The sequence below is a fragment of the Hypanus sabinus genome, unplaced genomic scaffold (genome assembly GCF_030144855.1).
Source record: "Hypanus sabinus isolate sHypSab1 unplaced genomic scaffold, sHypSab1.hap1 scaffold_903, whole genome shotgun sequence".
NCBI classification, from domain to species: Eukaryota; Metazoa; Chordata; class Chondrichthyes; order Myliobatiformes; family Dasyatidae; genus Hypanus; species Hypanus sabinus.
In genome coordinates, this window is record NW_026781756.1 from 158,276 (window position 1) to 178,726 (window position 20,451).

At 44.0% G+C, this 20,451-nt stretch overlaps 1 protein-coding gene across 1 annotated transcript; it reads left to right on the forward strand.

Annotated features, from left to right (window-relative positions):
• The first annotated feature begins 1,437 nt into the window (after positions 1–1,437).
• On the forward strand, positions 1,438–17,899 carry LOC132390453 (adhesion G protein-coupled receptor E1-like). The gene is made up of 7 exons (XM_059963069.1): positions 1,438–1,516; positions 3,595–3,726; positions 7,682–7,767; positions 9,398–9,493; positions 12,391–12,565; positions 14,455–14,574; positions 17,691–17,899. The coding sequence occupies exons 1-7, from the start codon at positions 1,438–1,440 to the stop codon at positions 17,897–17,899; spliced, it is 897 nt and encodes a 298-aa protein (XP_059819052.1).
• Positions 17,900–20,451: the final 2,552 nt, after the last annotated feature.

A 20,451-nucleotide genomic window follows, 5' to 3' on the forward strand; every position in this document is an offset into this window, starting at 1 on the left:
CAACATGCCTATGTTTTGCTCCATGCAGACCCACAGAGTGCACCTGTAACAAGGAGCAAACAGTGTTTATCATTGTGAAAGATTTTGTCCTTTCTCACAGATATTGACAATTGTGAATACTCACCCTGTGACAAATATGCAACTTGTAACAACACAGTGGGTTCCCACCAGTGTAACTGCATCATATTGTTTCTGACATTTTCTGTGACTGCCAGCCTCACCACAGGGAAGATCTGTGAATGTAAGGACTTAATATAACCACGATATGGAGAATCAATTCAAAGTAGTGGTTGTCATTGACATCCCTTCAACATTGTCCTACAGATACCTCGAAGTAAAGAAGGATATTCTGTGCAAGTCCCTCAGGAGGGTTATTGTGATGGGCATGGATTTCATGACCTGTTGAGTTTCTCCAGGAACAATTCTGTCCAGAATAGCCATTTGTATCTGGCATGGTGGTAACAATTCTGATCCTAGATCACAAACTCCACACGATCCGATGTGGAGACCATCTGGGAGCAGGGTCAGTGAGGGGCTGGAAAATCCATGGAGATACCGGTGTGATCCAGAGAGGGAAGGGGAAGAGTTAGAGATAGACCTTGTAACTGAAACTGCCTCAGTGTCGGCTCGTAATGAGTAAGCTATCCCACTGTGAATTCAATCTCCGATGGTGATGAATGGAAAGGTGTGTCTTCTGTCACTATGATAGTGTGGTGAGTACTCATGGAACAACCAACAGCAATCTTGTCAGCAGGAAAGATTAATTTGTGTTCCAACATCTTATCAGTTATTCTCTTTTCCCAATCCTCTGGTATTGGTCAGTCATCAAAGTTGACTGACTTCAATGTCAACTTTCCTAATAGAGGAGACTATTTCTCTTCCTTTTTCTTAACTGGGAAACTAGAAACTCCTGACACCTCCTCCTGAGGTGTTGCTGACAATCACTGTTCTCCTGTTAGTATAGACAGCCAAAGATTTCTACAGTTCAGGTCTCACCAGCACTCCTGCAGACAAGAGTGGCTTTTCTTCCTGATCATCAGGAGCATCCACAAAAGTGGCTGGGGCACTGGGCATTCCTGAAAATTTGGATGTTCCAGTCACTCGAACTCGTCCAGTAGAAGGTATAGTGACTGGTTTAGACTGAGTACACCACACAGTTCCTCTTTTATTCTCATCACCCTGCACAGGAGAAACTTGCTCATTCACAAAAGCAGCTCTGAATACAGGGAGAATAGACAAAGTTCTAAGAAAGTTCTCTCCCTTTCTCTCTTTCCATGCTCCCGTGAGCTTTCTCACAATGGAAGTGTTTGTTCCCACAAGGACGGCAGCTTTACTTTTGACAACTGGATCTGGGCAAACCAACACAACTGTATCAATAGTCTCAGCTACCGCAATATCTGCTCCTGAATACACCAGTGTCAATGACAAAAAACCATCATGAGGGGAATCATCAGCACCAAGCCCCCAAACCTCAAGGGCACTGATCGGAGCCAACAGGAAATGAGTCAAATCCCTGGTAAAAAGGATCTGTAGAGTTAAATAACTTGAGAACCTGTGTCAAGTATGACTCGATCATAAATACTTTCAGTCTGTCTGGAGACATCAGAACTTGGCCCCACTAAGCCTTCAGGAACAATGTTTTGCACCTTAGTATTGCTGTTGATACACTGATTGGAATGTGTTTGCTCCAGGACGTCAGACTGTCCCTTTACTGGTCCCTCTGTCGTTTCCCATCTTTTTCTGTTTGATTATCTACTGGTTTACTTTTCGAAGATCTCCCTGTCTCTAACAATCTCGTTTGAAATGTCCATCTTCTCCACACTTGTAACAGAAAATACCAGTCCTATCCTTCACCCTATGCAGCAGCATTCCTCTGCTTTGTGATTTCCGCAGGAGGGTTGGGCTTTCCAGTGGACACGTCATGTTTATCTGTAGCATTAACAGACATCTATTGAGACATATCAGCTTGAATGTTTCTCACCTCATTTCTCAAAAGTTCGACTTCTGTGGCATCAATGGTTACTTTAGCAACAGGGCCTACAACTGAAGACATTACTTGGCTTTTGGAAACATTTCACTCCTCAATCATATTTTCTTAGTGACTCAGCAAAATGGTGGATCACACATCTTGTGGGTCATTGGAATACGTAGGGCAACCATAACTTGTGACAGTGAGCCCTTCATAACTTGCTCCACCATCAAGGAATTTATCTCAGAAAGTTGAATGCATCCTTTGCGGCACAAACAGTGCAACAGTTTATCCAGCTGGAGGAGGGAAGCAGAGAGTTTCTCTCCTTCCTCTTGGAATGTGTATCTGACTCTCACCAGGATTCCGCTGAACTTTCAGTGGTGCCTGTCACGTACCCCATGACCAGGTTACCAAACCAGCGGAAATGGAGTAAACGTTGGTGTCTAGTATTACTGAAACTAATGGTGTTTATTAGTAAACTAAGTAATACAGTTATATATAATGCAAATATATATATATATATATATATATATATAAAACAGGTGAGCAGCAATATATACAGAAGTGTGGAAATAGGAATCAAAACCAAGCTCTTTCAAAGTCTAGGGGTAAATGAATAGTCTGAAGATGGTGCAGAGTTCATTTCAGTTCAGTTCAGTTTAGTTTAAGTCAAGGTAGTTGTGAAAGAGCTGAGCAGATCAAGTTGTGTCAGAGGTCAGTAAGTGTGAAGCACAGCACACTGATAAATTACAGTAGAACAAGCCAATTCTGAAGGAAACAGCAAAGCCAAGTTGCCTATACTCATGGACTTCAGTATCAAAACGCTGATGAAAGCAGCTCAACTGAACAGTGCTCACCCTTCACACTTCCTGTCCTCTGACACAACTTCATCTGCTAAGCACTTTCTGCAGACTTGGTTTGTATTTGTGAAAACTGCTCTCAATGCACGACTTCCAGACTCAGGGAAATTTGAGAGTTATACATTGGTGGTTCCCATTACGCAGAACACTGAACACCTATCGTGAATCCAGGGGCTCATTCCAGGAGGATATTACGGATCACATTTTGAGACAACTTGTTCATTTTAGTGAGAGATGTCCCAATGACAAATCATTTCCTCAGTTGCAGCTGCTGTGGAGGAATTTGAATTCCAATTGGACCCGGGGTGCTGAGGTCTGTGGAGCAGCATCTGTAGTAGATGCAGCACTGTGCCTCCCTGATGCTAGATCCAGGGGAATCCATGCAGGAAATGGTTAATAATGTGTGATGTAGAGTATGAGGAACAAAGATCTGAGTGATGTTCCTGTGGGACTCCATACACCATTCACTTTCCAGTCATCATTATCATCATCTTCACTCAGAGGGTGGAGTGAGAGTGGAACGAGCTGCCAGTGGAAGTATTGGAAATGGGTTTAATTTCAACATTTAATGGTAATTTGAATAAATACATAGATGGGAGGGGTATGGAGGGCTATGTTCTCAGTGCAGGTCAATGGGACTGACAGAATAACAGTTCAGCACAGACTAGATGGGCAGCAGGGCCTGTTTCTGTGCTGTAGTCCTCTATGACTCTATGACTACATCTGTGTTGGTAATATTTGTACCTCTCTTCCTCTCTTCAACAGATGTGGATGAATGCCAGGATAAAAATGCGTGCGGAGTGAACACGACCTGTCGTAACTCTGCTGGGTCTTTTTACTGCGTCTGCAAAGCTGGATATCACCAGAAGCAGGGAGACACTCAGCTGGCCTGTACAGGTGAAAATAGAATGATTACTAAGAGCTGAGAATTAAAACAAACAATGCTGGAAACATTACATAAGTCAGGGAGAACTCCTGCAAAGAAAATGAATTTGTGTTTCAAAGTGTTAATGAGTTTTAAACTTAGAAACCTCAACTCCATTTATCCCTACGCAGTCTCTGACAAAGCTGCTGAGTTGAAGGTGTGTTGCTCTGGATTTCCAGAATCTGCAGAACATCTTGTGTCTCTACAAGTTTCTGAGTATCATTGACTGTCAAGGAGACACATTGAGGTGTGTAGTGGAATGTGAGGAGTGAGACTGAGGTTGGGTCAGTGTGGGGTGTGTAGGGACAGTGGGGTGGGGGCTGAGGTTGGGTCAGTATGGGGTGTGTAGGGGTCGGTGGTGAGTGAGTTTGAGTCTGGGTCTGTTTGGGTTGTGTAGTAGACAGTGGGGTGTGTAGGGGATGGGGGAGGGTGAGTTTGGGACTGGGTCAGTGTAGGAGATGGTGGAGAGTGAGTCTGTATCAAAGGGGGATGTATGGGGACGGTGGGGAGTGAGTTTGTGTCTCGGTATAGGGGAGTGTAGGAGACAGTGGGGGTGGAGGCTGAGACAGGGGTACAGCTGAGTGTGAGGTGGACGGTGGGTGTGAGGTTGGGTCAGTTTGGGGTATGTAGTGGATGGGGTGTGTTGGGAAGTGGTTCTGCAGCTAGGTCCATGGGTTCGGGATAGTGCAGAGTGTGTCTGGGTCAGTGCAATGTGTGTTGGAGGTAGTGGGGAGTGAGGCTGGGGCTGCGTCAGTCAGGGGTGTGCAGGGGAGTGAATCTGGAATACTGAATCTTATTTTAGATCAAAGGGTCCGCCATAAAACCAATCCTCACCACTCCACCCAGAGAGATCCCTGGAAGAAGTTAGAATACCTGCTGTCTCACGGTTCCAAGGAAACCTTGTCCGTGGGCCACCCCTTGGAGCAAACGGGTCCCCTAAGAGCTGCGCCGTCTTCGTATATTGTTTCTATCTTCTATCGGGTGTTCTTGTTCCTGGGTTTTGTCATTAAGGGATCAACAGACTGAGTCCTGGTGTGCGGTGTTGATCCAGAATTCTTTTTCCGATTCCCTTTCTGGTGCTTGCAGTTTCTGTTAACCAATTTACCTGACTGTTAATTGTTCTGTACAAAGGACTTAAACCCTTCTGACAAACAGAGACGTACACTCAAAGACATACAATCGTATTCTCCATATAATTTTCTCTCCCTTTTTCATTGGCCAATGGATCTAGGTTCTAATCCCAAGGTCTCAGTTGCCTTTGTTGTAATACCATCCTTTAATTGCCATCGTTTTTAGTACTGTCATTTAATCAGAGCTCTCAGGCCCCTCCTTCCAAAGCCTGTCTTGTTCTGAGTCCAAACTTAGAGACGGTCACCGCATTAATTCGTGAATTAAGCTGGAACCTTTCCGCAAGTCTCTGTCAACACGAGGTTACAATTCAAATTTATACAGTAAATCCAATCACACGAGGTCAGCCAGTCTCCAGTCACTGTTTCCTCAATTTGTACAATATTAGTACCTATACAATCGGTTCCTCATTGATCAAAGTACCAAACAAGCCTCTCAGACGATTAACACCCATGCAATGGGTTCCTCATCGATGACGTGACCTATTGTTAGTTAGTACAAAGAAGACAGACTCATGTTTTTTTCTCAACCTCTCCCCATGATTCTGACAAGCCCCCAGACCTCAAGACCGTTCCTCCACAAGAGGGTCATGTTGATCTCCCCACCCCCTCCACCACCACCCACCCGAAACTCCACGACTCTGCTTGATCCCCAGAAATATAAAGGTCAGACTTGAACTGACGCAGTAGTCTGAGAAACCAGGGCTGACGGAATTCCAAAGGTCTGCAGCCCTCTGATGAGGAATTCCTCATGACCCCAGAGCGCCAATCCTCAGACTGATCTCGGACACGGGCAGCTCACCCCACAATGTTCAGCCCCCTGGCCCCAGTCCTCAGACTGATCTCAGACAGGAGCAGCTCACCTCACGATGTTCAGCCCCCTTGGCCCCAGTCCTCAGACTGATCTCAGACACGGGCAGCTCACCCCACGATGTTCAGCCCCCTGGCCCCAGTCCTCAGACTGATCTCAGACACGGGCAGCTCACCCCACGAGGTTCAGCCCCCTGGCCCCAGTCCTCAGACTGATCTCAGACAGGGGCAGCTCACCCCACGATGTTCAGCCCCCTGGCCCCAGTCCTCAGACTGATCTCAGACCGGGACAGCTCACCCCACGATGTTCAGCCCCCTGGCCCCAGTCCTCAGACTGATCTCAGACACGGGCAGCTCACCCCACGATGTTCAGCCCCCTGGCCCCAGTCCTCAGACTGATCTCAGACACAGGCAGCTCACCCCACGATGTTCAGCCCCCTGGCCCCAGTCCTCAGACTGATCTCAGACAGGGGCAGCTCACCCCACGATGTTCAGCCCCCTGGCCCCAGTCCTCAGACTGATCTCAGACAGGGACAGCTCACCCCACGATGTTCAGCCCCCTGGCCCCAGTCCTCAGACTGATCTCAGACACGGGCAGCTCACCCCACGATGTTCAGCCCCCTGGCCCCAGTCCTCAGACTGATCTCAGACACAGGCAGCTCACCCCACGATGTTCAGCCCCCTGGCCCCAGTCCTCAGACTGATCTCAGACACGGGCAGCTCACCCCACAATGTTCAGCCCCCTGGTCCCAGTCCTCAGACTGATCTCAGACAGGGGCAGCTCACCCCACAATGTTCAGCCCCCTGGCCCCAGTCCTCAGACTGATCTCAGACACGGACAGCTCACCCCACGATGTTCAGCCCCCTGGCCCCAGTCCTCAGGTCAGTTGCAGGAGGAACAAGTTAGACTGGTCTCAGTGAGCGGTGGGAAGGTGATGAGGGAGCAGAGAGTGGGGTTGTAGAGATGGGGGAGTGTGGACAAGATTATTTAATGTATAGTGGAGATAATTAAATTCAGCACTTTGTCACTTGGTGCTGAATGGTCTCACCCCAGCCCATTGAAACAACTTCACATCAAACATGTGTCCTGATGTCACACACAGAAAATGTTGGAGGAACTCGCCGGTCAGATAGCCTCTCATAAGAGAAATAAACAGTCGTCATTTTGGGCTGAGACCCTTCATCAGGACTGGACAGGAAGTGTGAAGAAGCCAGAATAAGAAGGTGGGGGGAGGGAAGGGGACAAGCTGACAGGTGATTGGTGAAGTCAGGTGAGGGAGAATGTAGGTGGGAGGGGGAGGAGGTATGAAGTAAGAAGCTGGGAGGAGAGTGGTGGAGAAAGTAAAATGGGCTGAAGAAGAGAAAGCTTATAGGGGAGGAGAGTGAACTGAGGGAGAAAGGGGAGGAGGAAGGACACCGGAGGGAGATGAGAGGTTGCTGAGAAGAAGAGAAGGGATAAGAGGAGAGCCAGAGCAGGGAATGGAAAAGAGAGAAGGGGAGGGTGAGAAATTACTGGGAGTTTGAGAATTCAGTGTTTATGCTGTCAGGTTGGAGGCTAACCAGACAGAATATGAGGTGTTGTTCCTCCAACCTGAGAGTGCTGATCACTTACACATTTAACTGGGTTCATGGCTGTGGAGATGTTTACAAATTGTCCCTCCCAAACCAGCAATGAGGCCCATACCAACATTTCCACATTAGTGTGGCTTGTGCCAACATTACAAGTACAATGCCAACCATGGGATTGGTTCCTTTGGGTGCCAGTGGGTGTGGGATTGGGCGAGGCATTCACAGTTGTTCTTGGGGTCAGGAAGATGTGGCGTTAAGTCACAGTCCTGTGTGTCTAGGTCTGATGCTGCTCGTTGTGGGAGTATACCAGCTTGGAGTTACAGAGGTCAGCGCTTCCCTGTCTGATCGGTGAACAGCAGGAAGGTGGGGGTAGAGTCGGCAGGTAGACGCACTGATCGCTAAAATGCCATCTTCATTCCAGTGGATCCACTTTCCTGTCCTGTCTCTGAGAAGCAGAACTCTACGCTGTCGCAGTGCAACTTGGATTATTCAGCAAACGCCAAGCAGGTATGAGAACTCACTCCTTTTCTCCAAGGAGCAATCTTAACTTCCATTATCCCCAGACGTGAATCTATTGGAATGTTTTCCTCACTAGATGTATCCCTCTCCCTGCTTCTGTCCATCACTCTTTTCTACATACGTCTCTTCTCCTCACCCATCAGAATAAACACTGTTCCTCACTCTTTGTGTAATTCCAGCTTGCTGCTTTTACATTTGAGCAGCGACCACATGTTCAAATTCACTCTCTAGATGTGGGTGTTGCTATCACACCCAACATTTGTTGCCCATCCCAATTTATACTAATCCAAGACTCATTCCTTTTTATTCCACCTACTTTCCCATCGATATCCCCTAATTTTAACCCCCCGCTTAGGGCAATTCACAGCAGGCAATTAACCGAATTGCCTGCGCATCTTCGGGATATGGGAGGAAACCTGGAATCTTTACTGATTAGTGAAGCCACACCAGAGACCCAGGTTCTACCCTGACGCTGGGTGCAGTTTGCATTGTCTCCCTGTGTTTGTGTGAGTTTATTCCACTTGTTCCAGTTTAAAACTTTCCTCAAGGAGAGACTGGTAAACTGGATCAGTTTGTAAAGTGTTTAAAACTGTAACAGAGGTTATTTATTGATTCATTTGAAGATAGAACAAGGAATAAGTCTTTCTGGCCAGTGAGCTGCATGACCCATCAACCTACTAATTTTACCATTAGCTTAATCACAGGACAATTTACAATGACCAATTATCCTACTGACCGATGCTTTTGGAAGGATCTGGAGCACCAGAGGAAATCCACAGGATTCACAGGGAGAAAATACAAACTCCTTCCAGACAACACCAGAATTGAATTCTGAACTCTGGAACACCCCGAGCTGCAATAGCCTTGTCCTAACTGCAAAGTTTCCTCAACAGCCTGTGATGCTGCCTGGCCTGTGGACTTCTGGGACCAAAATGATGCAGGAACTCGGCAGTTCAGTCAGCATTAATGGAGAGGAATATGCAGTCGACACTTTGACCTGAGATCCTTCAGCAGGACTGTTCAAAAACATCAACTGTTTATTCCCCTCCACAGACGCTGCCTGACCTGCTGAAGTTCCGTCAGCATTTTGTGTGTGTTGTTCTGGATTTCCAGCATCTGCAGAACCTCTTGAATTTAGGATTTTTGGGACTATTAGAAAAATAAAACACTTTAAATAAATTGTTCTGTCCCTCAGAGTAAGTTTAACATTAGCATCAATGGGAGTTTGAGGGACAGCATCCACTCAGTGGGCTGAAGGGTCTGTTTCCATGCTGTCTGAATTCATGACTGAATTTCAACTTGATCATTGGTCCATGCCTGTGGATTGTTTGGCCAAGATCTGTACGCAGTTCTGCCAGACCCTCTACAACATGTTGGAATGCTCTGAGACTGCGAAGGACAGTGAATAAAGGATATTTTAGGCCATTCCTTCCTGCTTTTCCATGCTCAGAGATGTCCTTTCATTGACCACGTGACCTTCAGTAGGAGTTGCCATCGGACACTATGTTAGAGTCACCTGTGAAGCCAAAGTGTTTTAAAGGCTTCATTTTCAAACATTTTTTTCAGATTGCTTGTGATATTTGATTATTTCTTTGTTTGATTGCTGTTGTATTTTTAGATTGCCCAGTTAAACTCTGCAAAAGATGTGCTGAAGTTAGCTGATTGCTACCGTGATAAAATCTGTCAGAGTTTCAGTGGAACAAAAGATACCACGGTAAGGAATTAGAAGCCCAACAATTTTATCCTGGGGTAAAAGTGGTGTGTTCCTGAGGTGGAGAGAGTAAAGAGGATATTTACAAGAATATAGTCAGGAGGATTTTGACTGAGGAATGATTGATAAAGTTGGCTTACTTGAAGCAGAGAGCACTGAGGACATGTAAAGGTCTTTTCACCTATCCAGATACATCAGTAACAATGGACATGAAGTACTTGGCAGGAGTTTGGGAAGGAAGTTGAACAGATACTTTTGTCAGCCAGAGGATCTTGAATACATTGTCAGAAAGAGAGTCATAGATACTGTATCTAAAAAGTACAGTACTTGGGGCGGTGGGGGGGAGGGGTATTTTTTCTGCTAGAACTGGCAAGGTGATTTGTTGTTTTCACATTACAGTCTATAAGAAGATGAGGTTGGACAAACTTGGGTCATTTTCTCTGGAGCATCAGAGGCAGAGGCTGAGAGAGGCATAGACAGAGTAAACAGTCAGAATCTTCCTCCCAGAGTAGAAACACTAAATACTGTAGGACATGCATTTAAGGTGAGAGTGGGGAAACTTAAAACAGATGTGTGGGACAGGTTTTTACACAGAGTGTTGGATGTCAGGAACAAGCTGCCAGAGGTAATGGTGGGAATAGTGGTGTTTAAGACACTGTTCAATAAACACATGACGTTTCAGGGAATGGAGGGATATAGATCATGTGGATACAGAAGAGAAATGGTTTTAATTTGGCATCAAGTTCAGCACAGATATTGTGGGCTGAATGGCCTGTTCCTGTGCTGTACTGTTCTATGATCTATGTATTATGGAAAACAGAGCTGGAGAGGAGCAGATGTGAAGGGAGGGAATATGGAGTGTGGTCGGGGTCGGGAGAGCAGAACAAAAGGACAGAGTCTGAAAGTTAGAGCCATGCCTTTCAGGAGTGAAATTTGAAAAGACTTGTACACTCAGATGGTGGTGGAAACTCAGAACACTCCTCAGTGACCCATCAATGTTGGGTCAAAGGTGGATTCTAGACACGAGATGGATGGGTTTTGTTAACTGGAGGTAGTAACAGGATGGGGGAAGATCACCAGATGGAGTTAGGTTACATGGGTGTTACGGAATGGCGGTATGTTCTTCCGGCACCTTTCTCACTGAATCATGGGATATTCACAACACAACAGGGAGCCATTCTGCCCATTGTATCTGTGCTGATTCAACCCAATCCCACCTCAGTGTTGGCATCGTACTTTCTAAATGTGGTGAGGGTTTCTTCATCAGCCAGCCTGATGTGCCTTGTATTTCTGCCACTCTGTAATATGGGCAGTTGAGCAGATGTACTGGAGATACAGGTATCCTAAAGCAGACATTGAATATGGATAAAATTATGTGACACCAGAAAATGCATTTGCATCCCAGAATCACAGAAATTTGCCCAGCCCCGATGAAGGGTCTTGACCTGAAATGTTGACTCTCCATTTCCCTGTATAGATGCTGCCTGACACTGACTGAGTTCCTCCAGCTTGTAGTGTGTGTTGCTGCAGAAGATGCACTTACATCCAGAGCTACACAGGATTGGAAATGACAGCTTTATGGGGCAACATTCATTGCTCTTGCCCACAGTGTCTGCACTGGGTTGGTGACCAGAGAATGACGGAAAAGGCAAAGGGAGTCATAAAGAGATGGAGAAAGAGTAAGGGTTGAGAAAGTGGGAGCAGGGGAACAGTAGGCAATGGAGAAAGAAAGGAAGTCAAAGATGGGAAGCAAAGGGAGAGAAAAAGGTAGTGGAATAGAAGGGGAGAGAAAAGGAAGAGAAAGGTTCAACAATTAGTGCAGTAGGAATAAAAACAGGAAGGGGTACAATCCTTCCATAAGGAAGAGATCTTCTTAAAGGTAAGCTTTCAATACCCCAGGAAAGTCGCCAGTCATGGAACACTAAAAGAACTGCCAAAGTTCAAAGTAAATTAATTATCAAAGTACATATACGTCACCATATGCAACACTGAGGTTCATTTCCTTGCAGGCATTCACTGGGAAATAAAGAAATACAATAGAATTTATTAAAAACTATAAATAGCAAAGGATGACATATGACCAATGTGCAAAAGAAAACAAATCTTGCAAATAGTGAAAAATGTAAATAAATAATACTGAGTCGTAGAATCTTTGAAAGAGAGTCTTTGAAAGAGAGTCTGTTGGTTGTGGAGTCAGTTCAGTGTTGAGAATCACAGAATCAAGTTTATCATCACAGACCTGTCATGAAATCTGTTGTTTTGAGCAGTAGTACAGTAGAAGACGTAACAAATTACAGTATTATAATAATTTAATGGTCTTCATTTTTAATGGGTTCTATTGGGTTTCTTTGTTTTGTGGCTGCCTGTAAGGTTGTACATAGTATATGTACTTTGATATTAAATGTACTTTGAACTTCAAAATTATGACAAATAAACAGTGCAGAAGTGGAATAGTGAATTTCACAGACCATTCAGAAATCTGATGGTAGTGAAAGAAGCTGTTCCTGAAATGTTGAGTATGCATCTTTAGGCTTCTCTATCTCCTTGATGGTAGTTATGAGAAGAGAGCTTGTCCTGGTGGTGATGGTCCTGGATGATGGATGCTGCAATCTTGAGGCACTACCTTTTGAAGATGTCCTCAATGGTAGGGAGGGTTGTATCATGATAGGTCTGGCGGAGTGGACAACCCTTTTCAGTCTCTTTCAGTCCTGTTTTTAGAGCCTCCATTGCTGGGCTCTGCAGGCCAGGCAGCATCTGTGGAGAGGGAAACAAAACTAATGATTTTGCTCAATGACCCTTCATTGGAAAAACATAATTTTCCATTTTTGGAAAATACTACATCTGTATACATCTGTAGTATTTTGCTTCTCAATTCATGAGGTGTTCTTTTTCATCTGCAGCCCATGACAACATTTGTAAACAATGTTCTTAATACTTCTTGGCTGGAGAGCATGAAGACCACTCAAAGACTGACAGTGGCAGCAGCCACAGTGGACCTCTTGGAGAACATGGCAATGGCGATTGCTCTGAAACTATCCAGTTCAAAGGCAGAGACCATAGAAACAGACTCTTTCGGTAAAGTATTGGACTCTGAAGATTATCGAGTCTGTGAAATTGGTTTCAAGTTAAGGGAAGGAAATGTGGAGGTTACTTTCTCAGTAATCAGCTGGTTTTGAAAATGATTAATATGTGGGCTCTTGATAGAAATCTTTGTTTAATATTTCTAAAGCTTAAAAATCAATCAAGCTACAGGAAATGTGGAAGAAAGAATAATGCTAGAAGTAGTCAGTGGTTCAGGCTGCATTTTTGGAAAGATTAATAGTTAAAGTTTCATGCGGAAGAGGTTAACCATTTTTCATTCTAATGTTGATGCCTGACCTGCTGAATTTACCAACATTTTCTGCTTTTATTTCTGATTTCATGAGGTTGCTTTGGAAGACTGTGCTGAAACATGCCACATCACTGATTGTGAGTGTCTGCTCTCATGTGTTGCACAATTTACCCTCACCCTCACTGCTGCCTGTTGCTCACAATGTCTAGGCTGAGGGGGTACCACACCGTCAGAGTTGCCTCATTTGCTTGGGACATTCTGTCATTCGCTCTGTTGGGGAGAATACAGGACACTATATCATAGAAGACCAGGAGAATTCTACCAAAGATCCCAGACAAGTTTATCCACAAACCCTCATTCACATTATATATGAGCTATCTAATTTCTTTGTGACCTCACTGTCTCCAAACAAACTACTCCAAAGTATTCATCAGCAGTGTAGTATCATAGAAACATTGTGCAGAAGGCCATTCTACCCATTGAACCCATACTAGGTCTCGACAGGGGCATTACAGTCTGATCATCCCCTGTTTCTCAATAACCCTCTAATTATTTTCTGTACAACATGCCATGTGTTTTCCCATTTGAAAGCTCATGGTGAAATAATTCCACTTCCCATCCATCCAGTGAGTTTTGTGACCACTCACTTTGTGGAAAGGGTTTCTCTCCTGGCACCCCTGCTTCAACAATAATCACCTTTAAACCTCTGGTTATTGGTTCTCCACCCTTCTTCAATGGAAGACCATTGTGTGAAATGTGCTTCCAGCAATGGTGGTGGAGGCAGATACGATAGGGTCTTTTAAGAGACTTTTGAATAGGTACATGGAGCTTAGAAAATAGAGGGCTATGGGTAAACATGGTAATTTCTGAGGTAGGGACATGTTCAGCACAACTTTGTGGGCCAAAGGGCCTGTATTGTGCTGTAGGTTTTCTATATTTCACTCTCTTCATTAACTCTGCCCAAAGCATTGACAATCTTGAAGATTTTTATCAAATTATTTCTCAACCTTCACTGCTAAAGAAGAACAATGCCACATTCTCTGGTCTGTCAATGGATCTTCCTGCTCTATCTTCTCTGCACTCCCTCTAAGCATGACAGCCAAACACAAAGTAGCTTAATCGTCTCTTAAGTTAATTCCACCACACTTCAAAAATAACATCGAGAAGGACGTTCTGAAGTTGAGAAAAAGACTGAAGTCGTGAAACTTCAGTGTAGGTCCTGTGCTCGTGATATGGGAGCAGGAATCCTCACTACCTCTGGTAAGGAGTCAAGATCACTGTCTGTGCCAAGGATAGGAGGTGCTGGTAAGATATTAGACCTGGTGAGCTAACATATTGGAGCCAGAATTTATCATTTTACCTGCTTTTAATCAGTGCCACAAGACAGTGAAGAACGTGCATGGGTATTTTCACTCAGTGCTGTGGGAACTGAGACTAATTGATTTATTACTACAATAAGCTAATTCAGCCCAAGAAAGCCCAGTTGCAAATTGTATCGATCAGATGGGATTCTCAGAAAGCCTGAACAAGACTTTGCAGAGAGGCATTGATTAAAGAGTTCTCAGCAGAGAGAGAGAGAGAGAACATCCTTTTTGCCTCTGAATGCTTCACCTTACTTTAACTTTCCTCATAGTTCTTAAGGTCAAGGTGCCTGAAAGGAACAGTGCGAGTGCAGACCAACTGGTGAAATTGGACACTCAGAATAATTCCTTCGAGATTTACTGGAGAACCATTGCTGGAGAAAATAACACTGGTAAATGTTCTGTCTCTTTCCCATGCTTGTGTACACGGTATAAGAATGAGTGCGGCCAGTGATCTACAGACTCATTCACAGGGGATGTTTTACCTTGCCCAGGTTGTTGACTGAACTATTACTCTGTGGGATCAGTCTGTGTTCCCCTACATCAAAATATGCTGCTGTGTTTGATTTTATTGTGTAAACCTCGGTGAAGACAAATCTGCCTTGAGTAGAAATCAAATGCAGTTCAGAACGAGCAGTGCTTGGCTACTGTTTTCAGTCCATGTGTAATCAACAGTAAGATCCAGTTGACGATATCGAACTCTGTATTAATCTGAAACACCTCAGTACGTAGTTTGCAGACTGACAGATATTTGCTATGTTCAGGATATCTGCTCATCTGATCATGGAGAGGGTCAGCAGGAAGTTCAATAGAATGATTGTGGGAATGAAAGGGTTAACATATGAGGGAGATGATAAGAATGAGGGCGGATCTCACTGAAACATATTGAATATTGAAAGGCCAGGGAGAGTCTTGCACCAGAGAGCACAGCCTCTGCAAACAAGGACATCCCTTGGGAATAGAGGTGTGCAGGTATTTCTTTAGTCAGAGGCTGTGGAGGCCAAGTGATTGGGTATATTTAAAATGGGGCTTGATAGGTCACTGATGGTGCTGATAAGTGGCAACTCTTTGCATGCAGCTCAGGTGGGAATCATGAGGGTGTGCCTTCAGGAACAGACTGGATGTTACCAAACCAAAAACCTTGGATAAACCATGAGATTTGTAGACTGCTGAGAGCTGGATATGTGGTATTCTAGACCAGTGATCCAGAACTACACAGGAGGTCCAGGTATGACCTACTGAAGGATATTTTCAGAGAGAAAAACACATGCCAATTGAAGTTAAAGATAGAATCAAATGCATGTCAGCTCTGACAGGATTTACAAGCTGTTACTTTCTCCAAAGAGAAACCTAACATCATGAATGGCTGTGATGCTTCTCTCCCAGATGAGCTCAGTGCCTTTTATGCGGGCTTTGAAAGAGAGAATAAATCTATGCCTGCATGAATCCCTGAAGTATCTGGTGACCCTATGATCTCTGTGTCAGAGGACAACGTCAGAACAGCTTTCAAGAGGCATCAGGTCCTGATGGTGAACCTGGTAGGGAAATAAAACCTGTGCCAACCAACTGGTGGGAGTGTTCAAGAACATCTTCAATCTCTCACTGCCAGGCACTCAAGTTTGGAGTTCAATTCCAGTGTCCTTTGGAAGCAAGTTTGTACATTCCTTCCCGTGTGCGCATGTCTTTCCACTGGGTGTTCCGATTTCCTCCCACCATTCAAAGTCAGACCGGTTCGTAGTTTATTGTCCCGTGATTAGGCTAAGGTTAAATCAGTGGGTTGCTGGGTGACACAGCTCAAAGGGCCAGAAGGGCCTGTTAAATGCTGTGTCTCTAAATAAAATAGAATAAACTGTGCCTATCGCTACAATTGGATGCAATCTCACTGACACTCCACTTGGCCTTGGATCACCTGCATAATAGCAACACTTACATCAGGCTGCTGTTTATTGATTCCAGCTCAGTGTTCAACACGATTATACCCTCAATTCTAAACTACAGACTCCAAAACCTGGGCTTCTGTACCCCTCTCTGCAACTGGATCCTTGACTTCGTCATCGAGAAACCACAGTCAGTGCAGATCAGAAATAACCTCCTCCTTGCTGATAATCAAGACTGGTGCACCTCAGGGATGTGTGCTTACCCACTGCTCTACTCTCTCTACACCCATGACTGTGTGGCCAGGCACAGCTCAAATTCCATCTATAAATCTGCTGACAACACAACTATTATTGACAGAATTTCAGATGAAGTTGAGGAAGTGTACAGGAGTGAGATAGATCAGCTGGTTGAGTGGTATTACAACAGAAACCCTACACTCAACTTCAGTAAGACCAAGGAAATGATTGTGGATTTTAGGAAGGGGAAGTCGAGGAAACACACATCCTCATCGAGGGGTCAGCAGTGGAAAGGTAAACAGTTTCAAGTTCCTGGGAGTCAACAACTTTGAAGGTTTGTCCAGGATCCATGTTGATGCAATTACAAAGGAGGCACGACAGCGGCTGTGTGTGATTCAGAGTTTGAGGAGGATTGGTATGTCACCAAAGACGCACGCAAATTTCTACAGATGTACTGTGGAGAGCATTCTAACCGTTTTCATCACTGTCCGGTATGGAGCGGCCACTGTGCAGGATTAGAAAAAGCTGCAGAGTGTTGAAAACTCAGCCAGCTCCATCAGAGACACATTCAAAAGGCAATGTTCAAACAGGTGGCATCTGTGATGCAGGAAACCCATCACCCAGGACATGTTGTCTTCCTATTGCTACCATCAACGACACAGAAACAAATACCTGAAGACACACTCTCAGCCTCTCAGGAACCTCTCCGCAATTAGATTTCTCAATGGACAATGAAACAACAAACACTACCATTTTACTTTGCGCTATCTTTTCACACTACTTATTTAATATAATTTTCTTTATGTATTCTAATTATTGTAATTTAAAGGTTTATTATTATTATTATTATGCATTGCAATGCACTAATGCCCTATGAAACAAATTTCACAACATAAGCCAATGATATTAAATCTGATTCTGATTCTGGTTAGCAAGGCATCAAAGCTTAAGGGGAGAAGGAAGGAGAATGGGGTTGAGAGGGATAATAAATCAGCCATAATGGAATGGTGGAACAAACCCGATGGGCTGAATGGCCTAATTCTGATCCTTGGTCTTATGGTCTTATCTCCTTTCACAGAAAGGCACCATTTTCTGTGGATCTCCAGATTTTGAACCATCCATAAGACACAGGTCAGGAATGTGATAGACTCCCATTTACCTGGAAGAGTATAGCTTAACCAACACAAATTAACTTAACACCATCCATGATAAAGCAGCCTTCATGATCAACTCCATGTCCATCCCCACTGACAGCTGATTTTAATACTCAAAGGACTTACAAAGCGCTACTGCAATGGACGTGTTTTGTGTTGACCTGCCTTTATATCCAGTTGCTGGAGTGTTTCAGTGATGTCTCTCCACATTCACCAAAGGCTGATCTATTATCTCCACAGAGTTTCAGGCCGTTTCCTTAATTGTATTCAAAGACTTGGAATCCCTGCTGAACCAAGAGATTAAAGGCGGCCGTCCATCTCAGAACCAAGTCTCATTAAACTCCAAGGTGATAGCCGCCACCATCAGCAACAAGGCCATCAGCTCTAGTCGGAAGGAAAAGTTCAATTTGACTCTGAAACTCAACCAGGTTTGTAGATACAATCTGTGATGTTCCCAATTGAAGATGAACTTCCTGTAAAAATGCAAAATGGGAGGTTGAACAGGCACAGATCCTGGGTTTGGGTATAACATTTCCATGGGAACTGGGTTTGGGCCATTTCAGGTCAGTTTATGGTGGCCTTTCCAGTCACCATTACTCAGGGACAGTACAATGGGGCCTGATAGAGGAAGTGGAGATCCCTCACCTGAGAGAGATGGGGGTATGTTTAGAGACTGGTGGTGAGACACATCAAAGGAGGAATCCCTTGCTGTTATTTCTCAGGTTATTGAGTGAATGGTTATAAAGTACAACCACCATTTCATTGAAAGGAAAATACCCATTACTGCATTGTAATTACCCATTCAGCCATCGAGTTTGCACAGTAGCAGAGTGGTTGACATAACACTTTACAGTGCCAGCAATAAGACAGGGGTTCAATTCCTGCCAGTGTCTGTGAGGAGCTTGTTCTTTCTCTTTGTGACCACATGGGTTCATCAAAGACTGTGTTGGTCATTGACACAAATAATGCATATTCCTGTATGTTTCAAAGGTTTTATGTTCATGAGGCAAATAAAGGTAATCTTTTCTAATTTTATTGCCCTGCACTTCATAAGTTTGATGGGACAATGTACATGGAGCTTTGCTCTGTTTCTAACCAGTGTCTCCTGTCCCGTGGCTGTGAAGATTTAAGTTGTTATTAGAATGTGTTACACTACTGGCAAGAAGGGGGATCTTATTAAAATGGAAAGATATTTCTTCCCCTACATTAATTGAATGGTTTTCTCAAGTGATGTTATGTCGTAGTTTGGAAAAAATTAGTAGAATTCTTGGTTCTCAATTTGATTTTGAGAGAAGATGGGGTTCTTTTGCAAATATATTCATTTAATTTGAATTGTTATATGTTATCCTTCCAGTTTTATTTTTTTTATAAATTAAGTATGAAATGGCAGTTGATGACTTTTTTAAATATATTTGGATGATAGTTAAATGTATTGCTCTGGGGGGCTGATTCTTAATGGGTGTTTTTTTTTGTAGTTAGTGGGGTTTTTTCCCCCCAGTTAGATGGAGTTCTTTTTTTTTCCTTCTTTTTCCTTCTATTTTTTTCCATTTTTATATTTTAAGATCAGTATTTTTCAGCTTTATTAATTGTATACATATTAATCTGTTGAAGTTTTGTATCATTTTATAGCTGTTGAAGATTATATATCAATAAAAAGATTCTAAAAATGAAAATGAAATGAGAATATTTTCAAAAATGGTTGAAAGAATATGTTCCTATCTGGAAACAGGAAAAGGAAGATGGTGAAGAGCCAGAATGTGTCTATTGGAGTAATACCAAAGAGAGAAGTGTCTGGTTATCTGATGGTTGTGAACGGATCCATTCCAATCAGACCCATGTAATCTGCCAGTGTAACCATCTGACAAGCTTTGCTGTTTTAATGGCTCCAGTTCAGACTGAGGTAAGAAATTATTCAACAGAAAAATCTGTAGTCAGATGAAAAGGGTGAACGAAGAGAGTCAGAGTGAGAGAGACACAAACACAGAAACAGATCCTTCGGCCCACATTCTCCATGCTGATCATCGAGGGTCACCTGCATTAAAATTTGTTCAGTAGCTTTCTATATACTGGTGATACAAATCCTCGTCTAGATATCGCTGAAATGTGGTGATGCACCTGCCTCTGCCACCCCCTCAAGGCAATGTGTCCCAATGGGTGAAAACAATCCTTCCACAAATCCCTTCAAAATCCTTACCCCGTCCGCTCAACCTCTGTGACTGCATTTCGACACTTCTGCTATGGTGTAGATTTTCCCAGTATCTATTCACTCTGTGCTCCATCAGCACCCTCTGCTGCAAGGAAAACAAAACACTGATCCATGCAAGTCAAAAGGATGGTTCAGAAGGCATATGGTGTGGTGGCCTTCCTTAGTCAGATGTGGTTAGATCACTGTCAGAGCACTGAGTTCAGTTCTGTTTGCCTTATCATAGGAATGTTAGAAACGTAGAAAGCCTACAGCACAATACAGGCCCTTCGGCCCACAAAGCTGTGCCAAACATGTCTTTACTATAGAAATTACCAAGGGTTACCCATAGCCCTCTATTTTGCAAAGGTCCATGTACCTATCCAGGAGCCTCTTAAAGTACCCTATTGTATCTACTACCAGTGTCATTGCTGGCAGCCGATTCCAAAAACTCACCATTCTCTGTGTAAAAAACATACCCCTGACATCTCCTCTGTACCTACTTCCAAGCACCTTAAAGCTGTGTCCTCCCGTGTTAGCCATTTCAGCCCTGGGAAAAGCCTCTGACTATCCACACGATCAATGCCTCTCATCATCTCATACACCTCTATCAGGACACCTCTCATCCTCCGATGATGTGGAAGATTTAGAGAGGCTTCAGAGGGGATTTACGACTGGAAAGCATGTCTCATGAGGATAGGTTGGGTGACCTAGGGCTTCGTGAATCACCTCTTCACCCTCTCCACTGTGAGCAGGAGGCTTGTAAGAGGATGAGTCCCTCTGTCACCATTTCTCAGGAAATTACGTAGCCACAGTTTC

Coding starts and splice junctions, on each gene's coding strand:
- LOC132390453 (XM_059963069.1), top strand. CDS start 1,438: ATGAGGGGAATCATCAGCACCAAGCCCCCAAACCTCAAGGGCACTGAT. Junction 3,727..7,681: donor CACTCAGCTGGCCTGTACAG/GTGAAAATAGAA, acceptor TCTTCATTCCAG/TGGATCCACTTTCCTGTCCT. Junction 12,566..14,454: donor CATAGAAACAGACTCTTTCG/GTAAAGTATTGG, acceptor CTTTCCTCATAG/TTCTTAAGGTCAAGGTGCCT.